General features: G+C 39.6%; 1 protein-coding gene across 1 annotated transcript in view; it reads right to left on the reverse strand.

Annotated features, from left to right (window-relative positions):
- C9 (complement C9) overlaps positions 1-24130 on the reverse strand; it is a 65386-nt gene that overhangs the window by 6716 nt on the left and 34540 nt on the right. Inside the window, exons 7-9 of the mRNA XM_036759060.1 lie at positions 22203-22443; positions 19994-20119; positions 2274-2449 (exon numbers count right to left, since the gene is read on the reverse strand). Of these exons, the coding sequence (XP_036614955.1) occupies positions 2274-2449; positions 19994-20119; positions 22203-22443 (543 nt within the window). The remainder of the gene's footprint in view (positions 1-2273; positions 2450-19993; positions 20120-22202; positions 22444-24130) is intronic.

The following is a 24130-nucleotide window of genomic DNA, read 5'->3' on the forward strand; positions in this document are numbered from 1 at the left end:
GAAGGTCCTTTGGGGACTGAGCTCCATAAAACAAAAGAACACAGAATTCTAAATATCTTTCTGGAATCAAGCCATTTAGGAGGGGAGAAAAAATACAACCTCCTGCCCTTAAATTCCTGCAGAACATAATTATTGTGTTGTTGAAATTGTGACCTCAGAGATGATGCAGGGGACCCACCAACTTAAGTCCTCTTTGAATTAAACCATAGGATGGAGACTTTCAACTCTGTTATATTTATTTGGCAGAAAGAAAGGGCTCTTTCTTAAGTTGCCACATTGCCAGAAACAGTGTACACAAGAGCTGGAGTTGTATTGATTTCCTTGGAAGAGGAATTCATTCTGCTTTACTCTTCAGAGGAACATGAGAGCCGATGAAACCATGACACAGGAATACAGGGGCCATGGAGACAATACAATTTGGTTAAATGTATAAACAGTGTTTGAAGAGATAAAAATGAAGGGTATGCAACGAAGAACACGTTCTGAGGAGCCCAAACCCCATAAAGCACAAGGGCTCTACCAAGGGACTGGCAATTTTCATGGCCCTGCAGTTATAGGAAAGAATACAGAGGAACAGTGCATTCTCCTGACCAGTTTGGTCCTTCTCTTACATGAGAAAAGTCCAACAGATACTTTGTATTTTTCAAACTGAAGATGGTTGGAGATTGTATTATCCAATTTGCCAAGATGTAACGCAGCTTATTTATCAATCACCCCACAAGCACCTATTATCTGCCAGGCTGTGTTAGGTGTAGGGGGTACAAAAACAAAAATGAAATAGCGTCTGCTTTCAAAGAGCTTACATTCCATAGGAGAAGACAACTTTTATATTTTTAAGTATATGAAATATAAAATAAACAAAAGGTAATTGTGGGGGAGGTACTAGCACCTGGGAGGATCAAGTAAGGTCTTGTGTTGGTTGTCACAATTAAGCTGAACTTTGAAAGAAACTAGATATTCTAAGAGGTGAAGGTGAGGAGGGGTATGGGTCCCAGGGAGAGTAAAGGCAGATGGAGACAGGACATGAAATGTCATGCTAGAGGAATAGTAAGATGGCCAGAATGGCTGGATTGTAGAGTACTTGAAAGGGTATAATGGGTTACAGTGTTTTATGTGTAAGAGGGGAAGTTTCACAATACCAGTTAAGGTAAGAAGTAAGATGTTCTAGCCCTTTCAATTTTATCAGGTGACAACTGCTCTTTAAGTTCTGAGAATCATTACTCAAGTGCAGAATTGATGAGAGGAATTCCATCTCTATTGAAAAAAAATCAATCAAATACATAAACTAGGTGTTAAGGGGAAGTAGGCTCTGTCTCCCTGCTTTCCACCCTTTGACTAGAGGAAGATCTTGAGAATTTCAAAAGGTCAGAAGATCTGGATTTCTCATCAGGGATGGTAAGAATGTCCCTGGAAAAAATGGCTCAGAGCAATATATACATCAGGAGCCAAAGTTAGACTAGACATCCTGAGGAAAGGCAGCTTCAAGGCTTTCCAAGAAGCCAGAACCTCAGAGCTCAACAATGTGTTGGACAATGGAAGAATCTATGAGGACTTCAGGAAGTAAAAAAAGGACTTCCATTGAGCGAGAAAGTGTGAGTTCCATCTTTGCACATGTGGCCTCTAAGCTTGAGCCCACTTTTTCCTTTGACTCTCTAGTACTTATGGGAGATCGTGTCACAGACTATTCTTACTATATTACCTTAGTAAATACTCCTAGGAAGTAATGAACTTTGGCTGGCTAATTGATATCAATTGCATGATCAGCAGGGAGCATACCAGTCAAGGCATAAGTGATAGTGTTAGAAATCAACCCCAGCAACAAAGGGTTACCTCTAGAACCCTGAGGGACGAAGTTGTAGCCATTCTGTAGCAGTCATTAAAACTAATAGAGATTCAACATGCAATTGAAAGTTCAGTGAAAAAAAATGCAAGATTTGGTGTTGTAGCTCCAATGTGAACTAGCTACACAACCATGGGAAAGTGATTTAATTTCTCTGAGACTGATTTTCATAAACTGTAAAGCAGGCATAGTTATATTTACACTTGCTTCCGCATAGGCTTGGGAAGACAGTGCTTTGTAAACCTTTGAGGGTTAGACAAGTGTGAATTATCACAAATTATCTGGAAAGGTATTGTGATCTTCTGAAAAAACAGAATAAAATAAAATAGCCTTTCAATTCTGTGATTCTGTGACTTGAACACCTGAAAATACTCCATTCTACTTTATGAAAATATTCATAGGAATACCTCATCAGAAACAATGGCTTCCTTACCCTTTGATTGATGAGTACAGGTGCTTTCTCTAAGGAAGAGCTCCAGTTGAGAAAATCGGTTACATCTACCACATGTCCTCGAAGTAGCTTTTCCTTGAGTTGAGTGGCATATTCTCTAGTTCCTCCATCTATGAGTGAAATAACATCTTCTACAACATGTTTACGGCTTCCATCATCTGCAGAGAGGGAGGGAAAAAGTGACATATTCATAAATTGAACCAATCATTAAAAGAGGATTTATGGAATGCCTGGATCTTGGTCTACATTACATACCAGGAGTAGGAGATCATTTTTTAAACTTTTTACTAACCTAAATCTTGACAATTTGATTGAGATGGCTTTTGAAGATGTCAAAGGTGTTAACTCTATGATAAGTGGTATGGATAAATGAAACAAGATGACAATGCAAACCCCATATTATATACAAACACAAAATATGAAAATAAGAATAAATGTTTATGTGTCTATGGATATAGATATAATGTATATGTGTGTGTGTGTGTGTGTGTGTGTGTGTGTGTGTGTGTGTATCAGAGCAGTTATGCAGCATAGTGGATAGAGAACTGGGCTTGAAATCAGAAACACTTGTCTTTGAGAGTTCAAATCTGGCCTCAGATATTTACTAGCTATGTGACCCTGGGAAAGTCATTTTACCCTGTTTGTCTCAGTTTCTTCATTTGTAAAATGAGCTAGAGAAGAAAATGAAAAACCACTCCAGTATCTCTGCCAAGAAAACTCTAAATGGGGTCATGAAGAGTTGGACATGACTGAAACAACTCAACAACATGTGTATATGACAAGTGGTTTTCTCTCCTTATTACAGAAACTATGATGCTAATATAACAAATATATTAATGAACCTGAGCACTACTGCCACGCAAATAAATACCTAATTTAGTGAATCCCTTGGGAAAAAATTCCTTGAACTAGAATTAACCATAAAACCAAAATGTTACAATGACCCTTAACTCTTCATTAATCATGCAAAACAGAGCTGTCTGCTTTGAGGCTGCATGATAAAAACACTTTTATTTTTAGAATCATTTTTTCCATTTGCATTAGTCTTTTACTATCTTCTCTATAGGTTCAGGCAAAAGGATCAGTTTTAGGTAGAGTGATGAATTTTTTTAAGTTTGTCTTCTGTTCCAAGTTGCTTTTCTCTAAAGCCTCTTAACTTCCTAGAAGTGCATCAAGTTCTTAAGAGCCAGGTGGCTGATGACAAAGTGGCACACAACCTTAAGATGGTGCCTCCATAACTCAGTGGTGGCCCAGTGGTCTTTTCTCAGAATTACTTCTTCTCCCATATATGGAAGAAGCATACCCAGGTCTAGGACATTGTGGGGTGGGGGATGGTTGCTGTGGCCTATGACAGGATGCTCCTCCCCCAACACACCACAGTAAAATTGTCCCTTGAACACACTATCTATATAGATCTAAGTAAATCAGGGTGGGGCTGAAGGTTGTGGTCCTTAAGGTCATGTCTTCTGCCCCTGGAATGCCTTTGATGGCAAATGAGAAGTGTGTTGTCAGCACAGAAAACCTGAGAAGGAAGTGAATGTTCCTATTGAACTGGTTACTGTTTCTGGTCTTCTAATAATGGTGGGGTGGCTGGGGAGGTGGGAAATCACCCATTGTGATATGGTATCCATCTTATTGAGGTCTATATGTACTTCTTATCAGTATATATGTATGTAAGTCACAATTCTAACTTGGCAAATAGTGGGCATTAACATAGGTACTGGAGGATATCCAGAAAATATAGGCTAGAATCTATGAAATATGTCTCAAAATATAATAGTAAAATAAATAAACCAAAGATGCAGCTGGTGGGTCCAAGACTAGTCCCTGGAAAAGGAGGCAGGAGTCGGGGTGAACGGTTGTTAGTACTTCCTTCTAGGCCTTTCTTCTGGAAGTTCTTCCTGGACCTCCCATGCTGGTAAGCTCAGAAAGCCTGTGCTTGATAGGCTTGAAGCTGGGCTCAGGTGGATACTCTGGGATAAAGCAGTTTTGGGCATTTACAGCCACTGCTTTCTCTTTTTTTGCTGGCTTTCATGGCTGCCTAGGTAACCTTGCTTCCTTCTTCACAGCCTTGATGACACCAATAACCACCATCTGCCTTCCAATCCAGTGCAACAAAGCGATCTAGGGGCAGGTATTTAGAGATATTTCCCATACTGTGGGCTTGCCTGTTGCCATCTGTGTGATGATTGTGCTTCCAGTTTGGGGATCTTGGGGTTATCTTCTAGTTGTTTTTTTTTAATCGAAGAGGAGCTGGTCTCCCTTGGCTCAGCAAAGCTGGAGAAAATGTGCACCATGTAGCAGGATGAGTAGCTGATGGCAATAGCATATAGATGGTTCATGATGACAATTTGGGAAATGAAAATATCTACCTCTAAGAGCTAGTCAGTCTTATTGTCCTCAGCTACACTGTCCCTCTGGATAGCTTTCATAGGATATCCTTTATATGCCCACATTGGACAGGATCACAGGAGTAGACAGGGGGGATTGTTGATATAAACTAGAAGTTATTGATAGTGACCAGTAAAGATGGTGGAGTAGGATGAAGCAGTATAACCCAGTTCTTTTCTGAGCTCCTCTACCAAAGATTTAAGATGATCCCTATCGAGTAGCAATTGGGAAGTCTAAGGGGAAAACACAGTGGGTCATTTTTCCAAGTCAAGATCAGAAATTCAGCCCACAAGCAAAAATCAAGAGAGAAAGTGTGAAACAGGGATGAACCAGCAGCTCTGTTGATCTGAAATAGGAGTAGGGTCCTAGATTCGAAGCCTGGGCTCAGACCAAGGGTAAGCCTACAACTCTGACACTCTAACCCTAAAGGAGGATTTTGAATTCAACCTGTAGGCAGATGCAGACCAGGAGTGGCCAGCAGCTATGTTGTTTTAATCCTGGAGTATCTATCTAGGACTCAGCCCAGGGATGTGTGACTGGGGCAAGGCTTTAGCACCAAGTATTGACTTACGACTCAGTAACACTGAACTTATAGTTCCTTCCAACTAGCTGACAAAAGTGTACAGAGTGTTTCTAACACAAAGTTCCAATATGAGAAGTAAGACTGGAGGAATGAGTAAACAAGCAAACAAACAAAGGACTCCTATGATAAAGAACTATTATGGTGCCAGGAAAGCACAAGACAGAAACCTAGAAAAAGGAGAAGAAATACAGAACATCCACAAGCAAAGCTTCACAAACGCAGCTTGGCTTCAAGGTTAGCTAGAATTTCTGTAAGAAATAAAGGAAGAGTTTGTTTGTTTGTTTTCCCCAGAGGTTTTAAAAATGATATTACAAATGAAATGAGAATGCCCGAGGAAAGAAGGATGAGGTGGAAGTGGAGTAGTGGCTGGTAAAGGACCAAAGATAGTTTTCTCAATAGTATCAATAAACAACTTTCTAGCTTTATCTTTTTCATTGGGATTCATTTTTCAAAATTTAAAAAAAATTTTTAAATCTCAAGGAGTACAGTAACAAATAGAATAGGACCTTAAACAGGATGCTTAAGAAGATTCACTAAATATCACCAGGAGGGGGGCTAATCACCCAAGAGACCACAGAAATGCCAACCCAGAAGAGACCAGAGAATGAAACAAGTAACTGAACTACCAAAGGTGGCATGGGAAATGTTAGAGAGATTGACAGATTCATCCATCAGAAAAGGTGAGAGGCAGACACATAGTCAGATAAATCAAGATTAGGTTAGGTTAACTCATAAAGAATAGAAAATACATGAAAACTTCAATGAATATGGGATATTATATGAATCTGTGTTTTGTGTATGCTCCCTCTGATTGCATAACACATTCTCTCTCTCTCTCTCTCCCTCTCCTTCTTGGCAATTCTTGTTCATGTTCTTCCTCAAAGTTTTCATGAAATATGTACCCAACAGACTAGAAAATCTTTCTCTTATGTACATTTAATGGGTCCCAGTGTAGTATTTGGGCTGTCCATCAATTATCCTTCACTCTTGCTACACATCCTATCTACTTGTTTCTTTCTTATAGTTTTATTATTGACTTTTGATTTTAAATATCATCTCTCCCTAACCCATGCCCCTGCTTGCAACTGAACAACAACAAAAAACTTAAGCAAAACCAATCAACAGATTAAACACATTTGACAGCATGCACCATGTTATCTCTCTACTGAGATGAGAAAAGTTTATTTCCTTATCAGTTCTCCAGGACTAAGATAATTTATTATAGCTCTTCAGTGATTGTTCACTACCGTTATTTTTGTCATATATTTTGTTTTCTTGGTTCTGTTTTCTTCACTCTGAATAACTTTATACAAATTCTCTTACGTTTTTCCTAATTCTTCACATTTGTCATTTTTATGGCATATATTTTTATGGCAATATATGTTCATATACCATGATTTATTTGGCCATTCCCCATTTGTTAGGGACCTATTTCACTTAAAAAGTTTTTTTACTACCATAAAAGATGCTGCTATGACTATTTCATAATATATAGGATATTGTCGGGAGAACACTCTCTAATAGTGGTATTATTGCATCAAAGCAGCTGGAGAGTGTCCCCTTGAGGATGACTCAGCCTTGAGGCTGACTTATTGGTGAGCCCTTGCCTGGAACCACCACATCGTAGGTCCCAGTCACTCTGTTCATTTCTCTCCTGGATCATTGTCTGGTCTGCTCTGTCTATATACTACCTGCCTTGTCCCTCCCCCTCTACTTTTCACCTCCTCTTTAGGTGCTTTTGGAGAATTTTTGTATCCCTTAGAACTTAATTCAGTGTCTGGTACAAAGTAAATGCTTAATAAGTGCTCTATCTGTCGTCTGTCTGTCTGTCTGTCTATCTGACCATCCATCTGTCCGTCCATCTGTCCATCTGTCTGTCTACCCACCTGTCCACCCGCCTGTCCACCTGCCTGTCTGTTTGCCTGTCTGTCTGTCTGTCTGTCTGTCTGTCTCTCTGTCTTTCAGTCTAATGCTATGAACAATTTTAGTGAATTCTCCATGTCCTTTTCTTATTCTACATTTCCTAGATAATGTTTCATACCATTCCATACATATATTATTGGTAATATGCTGAAGCCCACTTATTTCCATTGTATATCTCTCTTTGCCCTCTTTCTACCACTCTACCACTGTCTCTGGGAAAGAGAAAATTGACTGTCCAAGACGGAAGACCATTTTGTATTTTTCTTTGATTCATGGGTTGTCATGGCCAAAGAATTCATTTTACAATGGTAAAATTGCTGGTGATGGTCCTTAATCTTAAGGAAGCTGGTCCTTAAGTGATAGACACCATTTATTGCCAGGACAGCACTTGATGCATTTCAGCTAGATAGAACCTGCCAGAGCTTGTGTTCTAGTAGCGTGGTCTCTGAGAACCTGAGGTGATTTCCACATAGGATTTTGTGAAGGAGACATGGCTCAACCTTCTAAAAACTGGTCCATCCAAGCAGAATTAGATAAAGTATTTATTAAGTCCTTACTATGTGCCAGACACTGGGAGAATGATAAGCACTAGGGGGTACAAAAATGACTGAGCAATACAGTCCCTGTCCTCAAGAGGCTTACATTCTAAGGGAGGAATGCCACACAAAAGAGAAGCTAAAAGGTGGGGAAAAACATGCAAAGGGCAGCATTTATGGCTGGTGGTAGGAAGTGGTATGGAGGCCTCTTCTGGGCAAGATAAGGTTAAAGCTTACCTATCAGAACCTATGTTATTCCATTGGCAGAGTCCCAGGTTCTTGAGATTGGGGGTGGAAAGATCAAGATGGGGGGATCTCAACCTTCCCCTCTCTGAACTTGATAAATCTAACCTCAAAATAAACAAGAAAGAAGTTAAGGAGGTGAATAGAATTTTAGAAAAAGTAGATATGATAGACCTCTGGAGAAAACCGAATGGGGATAGAAAGGAATATACCTTTTTCTCAACGGCAATGGCACATACACAAAAATTGACCACGTGCTAGGGCATAAAAACCTCACAATCCAGTGCAGAAAGGCAGAAATAGTCAATGCATCCTTTTCAGATCATGATGCAATAAAAAGTATTTGTAATAAAGGGCCATGGAAAGGTAGACTGAAAACTAATTGGAAACTAAATAATCTAATCCTAAAGAATGAGTGGGTCAAACAACAAATCATAGAAACAATCAGTAACTTCATTCAAGAGAATGACAATAATGAGACAACACACCAAAACTTATGAGATGCAGGGAAATATCAAGATGGGGATGGCATGGTTTGTAAATTGTGGCTGGGAAGTGTCCAAAGGAATTGATGAACTCTACCACAGCCCCTTATCCACAAATGAATAACTGAACTCAGTGTTTAAAATTTTAGCTTAAAAGAAGGCGTCGGAGATCCCCCTGAGTTCCACAGTATTTAAGAAGTTACTCTTTTTTATGAGGAAGTAGTGACCCAGAAGATAGCTGGCCTTGACAGGCAAGATACCATGAAAGCCGACTGGAGGGACTCCACAGGGGGTGCAAGGCCAGAAATAGTTCATTTTAGACTAGAAACCCTAGGAAGTTCTTCATCTAATGGGCAAAAGTACAGGTTCACTGTACTATCTTAAACAGGTCAGCAAGGCAGTTCACTGTATCCCTTTTAGACTAATCATTTCCTTTCTAACCCCAGCCTCAAAAACTCTCTGAAGGATAGCCAGTTCATAGGACCACAGATTTAAAGACAGAAGGAACCTTCAAGGTCATCTAGTCTGATCTTCTCACTGAGGCCCAGAGAGGTTAAATTAACTTTCCCAAGGTATCAAAGGTAGCATCATGGCCAGAATTTGAACCCAGCTCCTCTGATTCCAAAGCTCATATTCTTTCTACTGCTCTTCCCTTCTGTGGATATCTGGTTCAACTGTTAAGGAAGTCCCATTTTCTGGTTCTTCTATTCTAGAGGCTCCAGAAAGAGAGCCCATAGCATGGCAAGGAGCTCTGTTATAGCCTGAACTTGTACCTTGTAAGGGAGATATAGGGAAGGGGAGAAGTTGTTACTTTGATTTTCTTTTTTTTTCAGGGGGGGAGGCAGGGCAATTGGGGTTACTTTGATTTTCAATGGAATGAGTAAAGACTGTTGGGGACACATGGGAATGGGGCCAACATGTGGTCATACTTAGGAACAACTAATGGGACCAAAGACAGAGAGCCTTCCTGGGGGGAGAGGGTATAGTTCATGCCATTCCAGGGCCATTAAAGTATTTACACTAGTGACTACAAATCCAAAGTGCTAGGGAAAAGTCTGGAGTGAAGACTGGAGCCATGGTCAAGCCAGTTTCTCTCCCTGCTCATATGGCTAGAAACCAATCTATCAAAATATCTTCCCCACCCCCATCACTCTTTTGGATTAAAACTTTTAAAGGTACCATTAAAACAAAAATACGAGGGCAGAGCCAAGATGGTGCTGTGAAAGGAGAGAACTACTGGAGCTCTCTCACAAATTCTGTCAGATACATCTAAAAAAGTGAATCTGAGAAGATTTGAGAGAGTTAGAAGCCACTAGTAGCCTGAGAGGGGCAGGAGTGCCGGGCACACTGAACAGCACCAGACCACACCAACTGGGAACAGCAGAGGAACTGGTCTCGGAGAGCACTGGGTGAGCAAAATGCAGGAGGGGAGCAAGAGCAGGCCCAGGGCTGAAGTACCAGCTACAGCCGATCGAGCCCCCAGGTCTCTCAGCCCAGGACAGGGGTGTGTTGCAGCTATGGGAGACACCAGCACAGAGCCTGAAGCTGTGGGAGCAGCTACCCTAGAGGCCTCTAGCCCATAGCCTAAAGGTTTGAAACTTGCCTTCTTGAACTTCCAGGAGCCATGATGGCCAGGTAAAATGGCTCTCATCCCTTCCTTGAATAAACCCAGAGAATACTACCTCAGGAGAAACAGAGGAGCCAGAAGTGGGGCTCCAGTAGCCTCTTAGCAAGAGAAGTTGGGGAGAGGGCCCTTCTTGTGGTGGCAGAAGGAGATTAGTGCAGGAAGACAGGTGTCCCAGCAGGCCCCACCTCAGCAGAACAAGGACAGTTACTGAGCCCCAGGGGGGTGGAGCTAGCAAACGTCCACACCAGGACCCCAGACATGCCTTTTGCACAGTCAGGGGAAGTGGCAGACACCAGCACAGACAACAGCTGAGACCACCCCGATATAGAGCAATCTTGGGGAAGAGGAGACTTCCAGCAGCCAGACCATCCCTCCCCCACACCTCGTGAAACCAGAGGCCACAACACACAAAGCCAGTGAGCAGGTCCACAGATCCCAACACAAGGAGCTTGTGACAGAGCCCCATGAGCCCCAGAAGCAGAGATCCACTTTAGAAGCCAGGAGAAATAAAAAAAAAACACCATGAAAAAACACACCAAAAAGCCAAAGACCATTGATTCATATTATGGAGACAGGGAAGATCAAAATACCTATTCAGAAGAGGACAGCATTAACGCTATACCCACTGAAACCTCAAAAGGCAATGTGAACTGGTCTCCAGCCCAAAAAGCATTCCTGGAAGAACTCAAGGAGGGCTTTAAAAACCAAATTAGAGAGGTAAAAGAAAAAATGGAAAAAAATGGAAAAAAAAATTCACTGATGAAAACAAATCTTTAAAAAGTAAAATTGGCAAAATGGTTAAGGAGATAAATGGAGAAAATGTCTCATTGAAAAGTAAAATCAACCTAATGGAGATAGAGAAGCTAAAGGAAAGAAACAATACATTAAAAATTAGAATTAGGCAAGTAGAAGCTAATGACTCTATGAAACATTAAGAATCAGTCAAACAAAATCTAAAGAATGAAAAAATAGAAGAAAATGTGAAATATCTGATTGGAAAAACAACTGACCTGGAAAATAGATCCAGGAGAGACAATCTAAGAATTATTGGTCTACCTGAAAGCTATGATGAAAAAAAGAGCCTGGACAGTATCTTCCAAAAAATCATCAAGGATAACTGCCCCGAGCTCCTAGAACCAGAGGGTAAAATAGTCATCAAAAAAATCCACCAATCACCCCCTGAAAGGGATCCCAAATTGAAAACTCCAAGAAATATTGTAGCCAAATTCTAGAATTATCAGGTCAGGGAGAAAACACTGCAGGCAGCCAGAAAGAAAATTCAAATATCGTGGAACTACAGTCAAGATCACACAGGATCTTTCAGCTTCTACATTAAATGACAGGAGAAATTGGAATATGATATTTGGAAAGGCAAAGGAGCTTGGACTACAACCAAGGATCAACTACCCAGAAAAAACACTGAGCATAATTTTTCAGGCAAGGAATGAAATAAGGGAATTCCAGACCTTCTTGATGAAAAGGCCAGAGCTCAATGGAAAATTTGATCTTCAAATACAAAGTTCAAGTGAGACATAAAAAAGTACACAGGAGGAAAAACCATTGTTAATCAGTAAGGGAAATTATATACATCCTTATATAGGATTATATTATTTTATATATGTTTTATATACATGTCAATCTTGAGAATAGTACAGTTATTATGACAATTGAAAGGGATATACATAGATTGTGGATGTCAGCATAAAATAACTGATATAATGATAAAAATGTAATTAAAGGATATAAAAGGATGGTTCTGGGAGAAGAGGTAAGGAGGTAGTAGAAAAGGTTAAATTACATCACATGAAGAGGCACAAAAACATATTATAATAGGGGAAAAGAAGAGAGCGGGAAGAGCAGTATTTGAGCTTTACTCTCATCAGATTTCATTCAAGAAGGGAATAACATACTCTGATAAGTATACAAATCAAACTTGTCCTACAGGCAGTAGGAAGGGAAAGGGGAAAGAAAAGGGAGGGGGTGATCAGAAGGGAGGGAAGAAGCAGCAAGTGGAAAAAGGTAAGATAAGGGAGGGGAATCAAGAGGGAGGGTAAACTGAGGAAGACAGTTGTCAAAAGCAAAACTCTTTTGAGGAGTAGAAGGGAGAAGGGAGAAATAAAAGCATAAATGGGGGAAATAGGATGGAAAAAAGACACAGATAGTAATCATAACTGTGGATGAGAATGGGATGAACTCTCCCATAAAATGGAAGTGGATAGCAGAATGGATTAAAAACCATAATCCTACAATATGTTGTTTACAAGAAACACATTTGAAACAGGGGGATACACACAGGGGAAAGGTAAAAGGCTGGAGTAGAATATATTGTGCTTCGGCTAAAGTTAAAAAAAGCAGGGGTAGCAATCCTAATCTCAGACAAAGCAAAAGCAAAGATAGATCTAATTAAAAGAGATAAGGAAGGACACTATATCCTGCTAAAAGGAACCATAGACAATGAAGCAATATCATTATTTAAATGTACATATATGCATCAAGTGGTATAGCTTGCAAATTCTTAGAGGAGAAGTTAAGGGAATTACAGGAAGAAAGAGACAGCAAAACTATACTAGTGGGGGACCTCAACCTCCCCCTCTCTGAACTTGATAAATCTAACCTCAAAATAAACAAGAAAGAAGTTAAGGAGGTGAATAGAATTTTTAAAAAGGCAGATATGATAGACCTCTGGAGAAAACTGAATGGGATATAAAAGAATATACTTTTTTCTCAGCAGTACCTGGCACCTACTCAAAAATTGACCATGTACTAAGGCATTAAAAAGCTCACAATCCAGTGCAGAAAGGCAGAAGTTGTCAAGGCATACTTTTCAGATCATGATGCAATAAAAATTACATGTAATAAAGAACCATGGAAAAATAAACTAAAAATTACTTGGAAACTAAATAGTCTAATCCTAAAGAATGGGTGGGCGAAAGAACAAATCATAGAAACAATTAATAACTTCATTCAAGAGAATGACAATAATGAAATAACATGCCAAAACTTATGTGACACAGCAAAAGCAGTTCTTAGGGGAAGTTTTATGTCTCCAAATACTTACATGAATAAAATAGATAAAAAGGAGATCAATGAATTGGGCAGGCAACTGAAAAAGCTAGAAAAAGAAAAATTGAAAATCCCCAATTAAATACCAGATTAGAAATACTGAAAAGCAAAGGAGAGATTAATAAAATTGAGATCAAGAAAACTATTAAATTAATAAATAAAATGAAGAGCTGGTTTTGTGAAAAAAAAAAAAACCAATAAAACTGATAAAACTTTGATCAATTTGGTTAAAAAAAAGAAAGCAGAAAACCAAATTACCAGTGGCAAAAATGAAAAGAGTGAATTCACCTCCAATGAAGAAGAAATTAAAACAATAATTAGGGATTATTTTGCCCAATTGTATGCCCACAAATTTGACAACCTTAGGGAAATGGATGAATATTTACAAAAACATAAATTGCCCAGGTTAACAGAGGAGGAAGTAAAACACCTAAATAACCCCATCTCAGAGAAAGAAATTGAGCAACCATCAATGAACTCCCTAGGAAAAACTCTCCAGGGCCAGATAGTTTTACATGTGAATTTTATCAAACATTTAAAGAACAATTAATTCCTATACTTTAGAGACTATTTGGGAAAATAATTTTTTTCCCATCTTTTGCAATTGCATTTTTATTAGGAGTAGTGATTTGGAGCAATCTTTCATATGTCTCTTAACAACTTGGCATTTTTTCATTTATTTATTTTTTTAATTTAAATGTATTTATTTAACGTATTTAGTTTTCAGCATTGATTTTCACAAGAGTTTGAATTACAAATTTTCTCCCCATTTCTACCCTCCCCCCACTCCAAGATGGCATATATTCTGGTTGCCCTGTTCCCCAGTCAGCCCTCCCCTCTGTCACCCCACTCCTCTCCCATCCCCTTTTCCCTTCCTTTCTTGTAGGGCAAGATAAATTTCTACGCCCCATTGCCTGTGTATCTTATTTTCTAGTTGCATGCAAAAACTTTTTTTTGTTTTTGAACATCTGTTTTTAAAATTTTGAGTTCCAAATTCTCTCCCCTCTTCCCTTCCCACCCACCCTCCCTAACCCTTCCACAATACTCATGTTGTGAAAGACTAACTATATTTTGCTCCTTCCCAACCCATCCCCCTTTATTGAATTTTCTCCCTTGACCCTGTCCCCTTTTGAAAGTGTTTGTTTTTGATTACCTCCACCCCCATCTGCCCTCCCCTCCATCATCCTCCCCCTTTTTTTATCTTCTTCCTTTTTCTTTCTTGTGGGGTAAGATACCCAATTGGGTATGTATGGTATTCCCTCCTCAGGCCAAATCTGATGAAAGCAAGGTTCACTCATTCCCCCTCACTTGCCCTCTGCCCTCCTCCCACAGAACTGCTTCCTCTTGCCACCTTTATGCGAGATAATCCACCCCATTCTATCTCTCCCTATCTCCCTCTCTCAGTATGTTCCTCTCTCATCCCTTAATTTGATTTTATTTCTTTTAGATATCTTCCCTTCATCTTCAACTCAACCTGTGTCCACTCTCTCTCTCTCTCTCTCTCTATATATATATATATATATATACATACATATATACACATAGACATATACATACATACACATTCACACACACATATATATATATATATATATATATATATATATATATATATATATGTATATATGCATATTCCCTTCAGCTACCCTAGTACTGAGGTCTCATGAATCATACATGTCATCTTTCCATGTAGGAATATAAACAAAACAGTTCAACTTAGTAAGTCCCTTGCAATTTCTTTTTCTTGTTCTTTTTCTTGATTACCTTTTCATGCTTCTCTTGATTCTTGTGTTTGAAAGTCAAATTTTCTATTCAGTTCTGGTCTTTTCACTGAGAAAGCTTGAAAGTCCTCTATTTTATTGAAAATCCATATTTTGCCTTGGAGCATGATACTCAGTTTTGCTGGGTAGGTGATTCTAGGTTTTAATCCTAGCTCCATTGACCTCCAGAATATCGTATTCCAAGCCCTTCAATCTCTTAAGGTAGAAGCTGCCAGATCTTGGATTATTCTGATTATGTTTCCACAATACTCAAATTGTTTCTTTCTGGCTGCTTGCAGTATTTTCTTCTTGAATTTCTATTTTGCCCTGTGGCTCTAGAACATCAGGGCAGTTCTCCTTGATAATTTCTTGAAAGATGATATCTAGGTTCTTTTTTTGATCATGGCTTTCAGGTAGTCCAATAATTTTAAAATTATCTCTCCTGGATCTATTTTCCAGGTCCGTGGTTTTTCCAATGAGACATTTCATGTTGTCTTCCATTTTTCATTCCTTTGGTTCTGTTTTATAATATCTTGATTTCTCATCAAGTCACTAGCTTCCACTTGCTCCAATCTAATTTTTAAAGTAGTATTTTCTTCAGTGGTCTTTTGGACCTCCTTTTCCATTTGGCTAATTCTGCCTTTCAAGGCATTTTTCTCCTCATTGGCTTTTTGGAGCTCTTTTGCCATTTGAGTTAGTCTAGTTTTTAAGCTGTTGTTTTCTTCAGTGTATTTTTCAGTATTTTTTTGGGTCTCCTTTAGCAAGTCATTGACTTGTTTTTCGTGGTTTTCTCGCATCCTTCTCGTTTCTCTTCCCAATTTTTCCTCTACTTCTCTAACTTGCTTTTCCAAATCCTTTTTGACCTCTTCCATGGCCTGGGACCAGTTCATGTTTTTCTTGGAGGTTTCTGTTGTAGGCTCTTTGACTTTGTTAACTTCTTCTGTCTGTATGTTTTGGTCTTCTTTGTCACCAAAGAAAGAATGCAAAGTCTGAGACTGAATCTGGGCGCGTTTTCACTGCCAGGCCATATTCCCAACCAACTAACTTGACCCTTGAGTTTTTCAGTGGGCTATGACTGCTTGTAGACTAAAGAGTTCTATGTTCCACGTTTGGGGGGGATGTGCCAGCTCTGCCACACCAGCACTCCTCCTTCCCCAAGAACCCCCAACCCGGACTGGGCTTAAATCTTCAGCAGGCTGTGCACTCCTGCTCTGATCTGCCACTTAATTCCTCCCACTAGGTGGGCCTGGGGCTGGAAGCAACTGCAGCTGTAGCTGCCCCACCTCCGCTGCCCCCGGGGCTGGTAGCCGAACTGTGAACTCCTTCCACTCTCGCAGCTTTTCCCACTAACCTTCTTCACTGTCTTTGGTGTTTGTGGGTTGAGAAGTCTGGTAACTGCTGCAGCTTGCTGATTCAGGGTGCTAGGGCCTGCTCCGCCTGGCTCCTGGTCTGGTCGATCTGCGCCGCTCACACTGGGCTCTGCTCCGCTCCCCTCCCAGCTCCCAGCTCCGTGTGGGATAGACCTCACCCAGAGACCATCCAGGCTGTGCTGGGCTGGCGCCCTGCTTCCCTCTGCTGTTTTGTGGGTTCTACCATTCTAGAATTGGTTCAGAGCCATTTTTTATAGGTTTTTGGAGGGACTCAGCAGGGAGCTCATGCTGGTCCCTGCTTTCCAGCCACCATCTTGGCTCCGTCTGCCTGGGAAAATAATTGAAGAAGGAGTCCTACCAAATTCTTTTTATGACACAAATATAATACTAATACCCAAACCAGGAAAAGTCAAAACAGAGAAAGAAAATTATAGACCAATTTCCCTAACGAATGTTGATACCAAAATTTTAAATAAAATATTAGCATAAAGATTGCAGCAACTTGTCATGAGAATAATACACCATGACCAGGTAGAATTTATTCCAGGAATGCAAGGCTGATTCAATATTAGGAAAACTATCAGCATAATTGATTATATCAACAACAAACCTAGCAGAAACCATATGATCAAAAAGCCTTCGACAAAGTGCAACACCTGTTCCTATTTAAAACACTAGAAGGCATAGGAATAAACAGAGCCTTCCTTAAAATTATAAATATCATCTACCTAAAACCATCGGCAAGCATTCTGTGTAATGAGGATAAACTAGATGCATTCCCAATAAGATCAGGGGTGAAACAAGGATGTCCATTATCACCCCTACTATTCAATTTGGAACTAGAAATGTTAGCTGTAGCAACAAGAGAAGAAAAAGAAATTGAAGGAATTAAAAAAGGCAAAGAAGAAACTAAATTATCACTTTTTGCAGATGATATGATGTTTTACTTAAGAATCCCAAGGAATCAAGTAAAAAACGACTTGAAATAATAAAACAACTTTGACAAAGTTGCAGGATATAAAATAAACCCACAGAAATCCTCAGTATTCCCATACATTACTAACAAAGCCCAACAACAAGAGATAGAAAGAGAAATTCCATTTAAAGTTACTGTAGACACTATAAAATGTTTGGGAGTGTACCTGCCAAAGAAATGCTAGGGAAAGTGACCTAGTCATACCAGATATTAAACTGCACTATAAAGCAGCAGTCATCAACACTACTTGTTACTGGCTAAGAAACAGAGTCGTGGATCAGTGGAATAGGTTAGGTACACAAGATGTAGTAGTCAATGACTATAGCAATCTACTCTTCGATAAACCCAAAGAATCCAGCTTCTGGGCTAAGAATTCACTATTTCACAAAAACTGCTGGGAAAATTGGAAAATGGTAGGGCAGAAACTAGGCATAGACCAATATTTTATACCATATACCAAAATAAAGTCAAAATGGGTTCATGATTTAGGCATAAAGGCTGATACTATAAGCAATTTGGGAGAGCAAGGAATAGTGTACATATCAGATTTATGGGAAAGGAAAAGAATTCATGACCCAACAAGAGATAGAGAGCATTACAAAATGCAAAATGCATAATTTTGATTGTGTAAAATTGAAATGTTTTTGTATAAACAAAACCAATGCAACAAAGATTAGGAGGGAAGGAGAAAATTGGGAAACAAATCTTTACAACCAGTGTCTCGGATAAAGGCCTCATCTCTAAAATATATAGGGAACTGAGCTGAATTTATAGGAATACAAGTCATTTCCCAATTGAGAAATGGTCAAAGGATATGAACAGGCAGTTTTCAGAGGAAGAAATTAAAGATATCTGTAGGCATATGAAAAAATGCTCTAAATCACTGTTGATTAGAGAAATGCAAATCAAAACAACTCTTAGGTACCACATCTTTCCTGTCAGATGGGCTAACGTGACAAAACAGGAAAATGATAAATGCTGTAAAAGATATGGAAAAATTGGAACACTGTTACATTGTTGGTGGAGTCGTGAACTGATCTGGCCATTCTGGAGAGCAATTTGGAACTATGCCCAAAGGGCTATAAAAATGTTCATACCCTTTGACCCAGCAATACCACTTCTAGGGCTGTATCCCAAAGAGATCACAGAAGTGAGAAAGGGACCCATATGTGCAAAAATATTTACAGCAACTCTTTTTGTGGTAGCAAAGAATTGGAAATCAAGGGAATGCCCATCAATTGTGGAATGGCTAAACAAGTTGTGGTATATAAATGTAATAGAATACTATTGTTCTGTAAGAAATGGGGAAGATACAGTCTTCATAATAACCTGGCAAGACCTTCATGATATGATGCTGAGGGAGCGGAGCAGAACCAGGAGAACATTGTACACAACCACAGATATATTGATTCTGTGATGACTAACCTTGATAGACTTGGCTCTTCTCAGCAATGCAAGGTTCAAAGATAACTCCAAAAGACTCATGATAGAGAGAGCTATCTACATCCAGAGAAAGAACTATGGAGTCTGAATGCAGGTTGAGACAAACTATTTGCTCTCTTTTTTTATTATTTTGTTTCTTCTTTTTCATGATTCATTCCATTGGTCATAATTCCTCTTTACAACTTGACTACTGTGTAAATAAGTTTAATGAGAAGGTATATGTAGAAGATATGTTGGATTCCATGCTGTCTTGGGTGGGGGGGAGAGTAAGGAGGGGAAGAAAATCTGGAACTCAAAAACATGCAGAACTGAGTGTTGTAAACTAAAAAAAAATCTTAATTTAAAAAAAATTTAAAAATACTATTTGGATAGGGTCATACAAGAAATCATTATCAATCATTAATATCTCATCTCAAATAGTTATCAGATAACTTGGGACAGTAGAGTATTGAAAGAATTGTACTTAAGACAGGTACATTTTGACATGGGATTGGATCTGAAAAAGACTAGAAGAAAGAGCTCTGGGCATGTAGGGCTTGGGACAAGCAAATTTTGGTTTAGGGGAGGGGATCCAAAATCAGCAAGTAGTCAAATTAACAAGCATTTATTAAGTGCTTATTGTATGCCAGGAATCTTGATAAAAATTCTGAGCATAAAAAATAAGAATAGTTCCTGCCATCAGGAAGCTTATGTGAAGGCTTTATGCATCTGGGGTAGGGGAGAAAGTACTGACACCCTAAGACTAGCCAGAGTGGCAAGAGGGGAACTCAGAGAAAGGAATGGAATGAATTGGAACAAAACTGAGACTTTACCATGTGACCCTAAGCACTTGCCCCAATCTACAGCACAGTGGAATAAATAGAACGCTAGGTATGGAGTCAGGAAGATCTGAGTTCAAATCTTGCCTCAGGCCCTTACTAGCTGCAAGTCACTTAACCTCTACCTCAGTTTCCTCATCTGTAAAATGGAGACAATAATATCCCAGCCTCCCAGGGTCTTTGTGAAGATCAAATGAGATGATACTTTAAAGCACTTAACATGGTGCCTGACACATAGTAGATACTTAATAAATGCTTGCTTTCTTGCTTCTTCTCTGTTACTGATTTCCTGTCAGATCCTATACAAAGTATTTTACTTTTAAGTGGTTCTGTTCTGTTGTAAATCAAAAGAGAGACAACTTGACCCAGTTCCAAATGCATGGAAATGCTGTGAGGGAGGAAAAGGTAGTAGGAGAGTCTCATTTTCAGACAAAGGAGGCAGGAAAATGGTAACACACAGAGGCCTGAATAGAGCCATACTTACCTAATGATGTTGAATGTACCGCTGAGCAGTCAGAATGATTTACCTTGGCTTGGAAATCAATTACATTTTGGTATGAAAAACCCAAGTCGAACCCAAGGCATTTCCGCACATCACGTATTTCAAGTCCTACAAAAGGAATTCATTTGAAGATTCCTGGAGGATTTATGCATTAAATTAAATTAAAATAAACCCTGGCTTTGTTGCTTGGGAAGAAAAAAAAAGGTTTGTTTTGTTTTGGGGGAGTCATTGCTGCCTACAAAAGCATCATGGCTATTTTTCTGCACGTTCTCTTATTAGCATCACTCAGTGGTATCCAGTGGAATTCTACTTCTTACCAACTCGGTGGTGAACAGCACACCTCGTTTTGCCATTTTTAGGCAGAAGAAGCATTGGTTGCAAATGAGGAAAGAGTGGTGGGGGGAGGCCATTCTGGACCATGGGCATGGCAGCACGGGCGCAAAATACACTTCTTGTCTACAGAGGGCAATGCAGGAGAGAGGCAGCATAGTGTGCTTTCAGCCCTGGACCCAGAGCCAGGAAGACTGGCATTCAGTTCTGAATCAGACACTAGCTGTGTGATCATGGGCAAGTCATTTAACCTCTTTGGGCCTCAGTTTCCTTATCTGCAAAATAAAGGGGTTGATTTTAATAATCTTTAAGGTCTAAGTTTCATAGAAATAGGAATCGTAACTTCACAGAAAATCCTGTGATCCCATTTCTTCTATCTATGTCATTTAGACCTTATTTTACACATGAAGAAACTGAGGCATAAGAGAAGGGAAGTGGCATTTCCAACAGCCTAAGGATATTTGAAATTACATGTCCCCAGGTATCTCAAAGGAAATGTATCCAAGAAAGAACTCATTGTCTTTCTTCCCTAGCCCACCCCTCTTCCAAACTTTCTTATTTCTGTTGGGGTACCACCATTCTTCCAGTCACCCAGGTTCAGCATCTCGGTGTCATCTTGGATTCCTCATTCTCCCACACCCTACATAGCTAGTCAGTGGCCACATCTTCCTGATTCTGCCTCCATAACACCCTTTGCATCAGTCTTCTCTCCCACCACTCCTTTTCAGGCCCTTATCACGACACATCTGGATTATTGCAATAGCTTCCTAATTGTTTTCCTTGAATTATCTGTCTCCACTGTAACCCATCAATTCTTCACAAGGCTGCTAAAATGTTTTCCTAATGTGTGTTTCTGACCACATCATCTCACCCCCACCCCAAACTAAATAAACTCCAGTGCTACCCTATTCCTTTTTGTAATATGAATTTCTCTCTTTGCCTTTTAAAGCTCTTCACAGCCTATTTTTCTTGCCTTATTATACATCACTCTCCTTCCTGAATTCTGCATTATCTGCTCATCTGTGTGCCTATTGCATTCCCCCTTCCCCCATAGAATGTGAGCTCTGAGAGGGCAGAGGTTGGTTTAGTTTTGAGTTTGTATCTTGCTTGGCATAGCACCTTACACATAGGATGCACTTAAAAATGTTTGTTGAGTTACACTGAACTGGACAAAATTCAATATTCTACATGTCATTCTGTCAGTAAGCATTTATTAAGCACCTACTATGTACTAAGCATGGGGATACAAGGAAAAGCAAAAGATAGTCCTTGCCCTCAAGAAACTCACAATTCAAGGAGCAGGGGACAACAAGAAAACAAATTATACAAACAAGCTATTTGTAGGTTATATTGGAAATAATTAATGGAGGAAAGGAGTTAGAATCAAGAGTAATTGCGAAAGCTTCCTGTGGAAGCTAGAGTTTTAGCTGGGACTTGAAGAAAACCAGGGGAACCAGAAGGATGCAATCAAACCGGTCTGTTGCTTAATAAAATGGATAAGCAAACTATGGATTTTCTAAAATTTCTTTCATCTTTCTAATTATTACTTCTCTGGGAACAATATTGTTATCTGCTAGATGTTAAACAAGTCTCAGTTGCATAGGCTTTGCAGGATTTTCTCAAGGCTCTGCTGGGAAGTTCATGACCAAATTGAAGAGTTTCTAGGAGATAGTCTATTCTCCATTTGATGGACAAAGTTGCAGACCAGAATGGGCAGACATATTTCTGCTCTTTCAGAAAATCAAGGTATTAGAACTTGTCTGTTGGAAACTTTACCTTGTGCAAGTGGGTGGGGGGTGACAGTGAAAGTGGCTATGACACTTGGTCTAAAGAGCCAGCAGAGCACCAACATTAGGCTTACCTCTCTTGCGCATTTCTTCTTTGTCCAACACATAGATCAATTCATATTTTCCTCCTATATTCCCAGAGCTACTGTAATGAGTGCCATACGTTTCCAAAAAACCAAAATATTCTCCCTTTTCATAACTGGTAGGCAGAGCTTTTAAGTCATCCAAGAAAGTGCTTTTCAACATAAAATCTCGACTTCGCATATTGAATCTTCCAAGCTGAACTTCCCCTTTCACATTTAAAAAGATTTTTGTCTGCATTATAAAATGGCAAAGGGGAGAAATGTGAAGTTAATTGCCATCATTTTCAAGATAAGTTATTAAAATCTAAGCACATTTTCATGAATATTCCATTCATAGAATTTTAAAGTTAAAAGGGACCTTATTGACAATTTGATGCTGTGGAGAAAACAAGGCCCAGAGAGACTAAACATTATCTCCATTTAAGTAGGTTGTAAGTTGTTAAGTAGTTGAGACATTGTTAAATAGTCAATATTTCAGTTGATAAAGTGTGACCTCAGAGTGACCCCATGAGGTGATAAGTCATTTAATAATTATTAAAGCCATCAGTCATCCTGATCTATATCTCGCCACTGAATCCAAATGGATCCAGGAGGAGAAAGTGAGGCTGGTGACATTGCATGACCCTCCCTCGCTTAAATGCAATTCACTTGCAAGTCATGGCATCATCTTCCTGATGTCATGGTACTCTTTGAGGACGAAGGACAAGCAACAACATTAAAGCCATCTTACAGAGGAGCAAAACGAGATTTGGTGAAGCTCTGGAGGTGGCAGGGACCATACAAGGAGAAGAACTCTCAATTAAAACTAAACCAAAGTGGGCATCCTTGGTGAGCACTGAGCCAATATAACAGAGAGAATGTTTTAAAGAGGCGTTGCTGAGGATAGGAGGGAGAATCCTTTGGCTCAGAATTGATGTTGGAGACTGACAAAAGGTTTAGTGAGTTGGGTGGAACACTGGGACCTAGGCCTTCTGTTTCAAGCTTGGTTCTCTTTCCATCATGCTACCAATTTGAGTGACTTGTTCAAAGCTTCTGGCTAGCTAGCTAGCAGCAAAAGCAGCTGTAGTACTCAGGTCTTGGGTATCATTTCACTGTTTCTTCCATTAGACCAAATCAACTTTTAATTTTGAGGAGGAGGGAGAGGAAGGAGCAGGAGATAAGAGAGCCATCAGGTACTTTCCAGGCTTTTTTATACATTGTTCTTTTTCATGTACTCCAGGCTGGTTTTATTGCTTTTATTTGCTCAGAATGTCCCAACTTTCATTTCTGCACTGGACTCTCCTATGCCTTGAGAGTCCTCTCCTCTTGAATCTCTATAACGTAGACTCTTTGGCTTTATTCAAAGCTCACTTTAAGCACCTTCTCCTACCTGAGGGCTTTCCTGATACTCCCAGTTACTAGTGCCTCCCCCCACACCTGAAATTACCTTGTAGGTATGTGGCACATATCTTGTATATGCTTGTTTGTATACATGTTTTCTTCTGTGACTGACTGCAAGGTATTTGAAGGTAGGAACCATTTCCCTTCATCTTTCCATCCTTAATACTTGGTATAGCGCTTGGCACATAGTAGAATCTTAAATGCTTGTTGATTGAGGGATTGATTTCTAAAAGCAATGAAGCAACTTACCCAAGTTCAGGCAGTTAGCCAGGGACCTTGAGTTTTAATTTTAGGGAGAAAGGAAGAGGGAAAGAAAGGCAGGAGAGAAGGGAGGAGCAGAGAGAAAAGAGATTAAAAAGGGAGAGAAGGGAGAGGAAAGGGAGGAAGGAGGAAGAGGAGGGAGAGGAAAGTGAAAAGAGGGAAAGGCAAGGGGAAAGGACAGAGAAAAAAGAGAGAAAGAAGAGAAGGGAAGGAGAAGAGAGAATGAAAGGAAAAAGAGGAGGGAGAGGAAGAAGGGAAAAGAGAGAAAGGAAGGGGGG

The sequence above is a fragment of the Trichosurus vulpecula genome, chromosome 1, assembly GCF_011100635.1.
Source record: "Trichosurus vulpecula isolate mTriVul1 chromosome 1, mTriVul1.pri, whole genome shotgun sequence".
Taxonomy (NCBI): Eukaryota; Metazoa; Chordata; class Mammalia; order Diprotodontia; family Phalangeridae; genus Trichosurus; species Trichosurus vulpecula.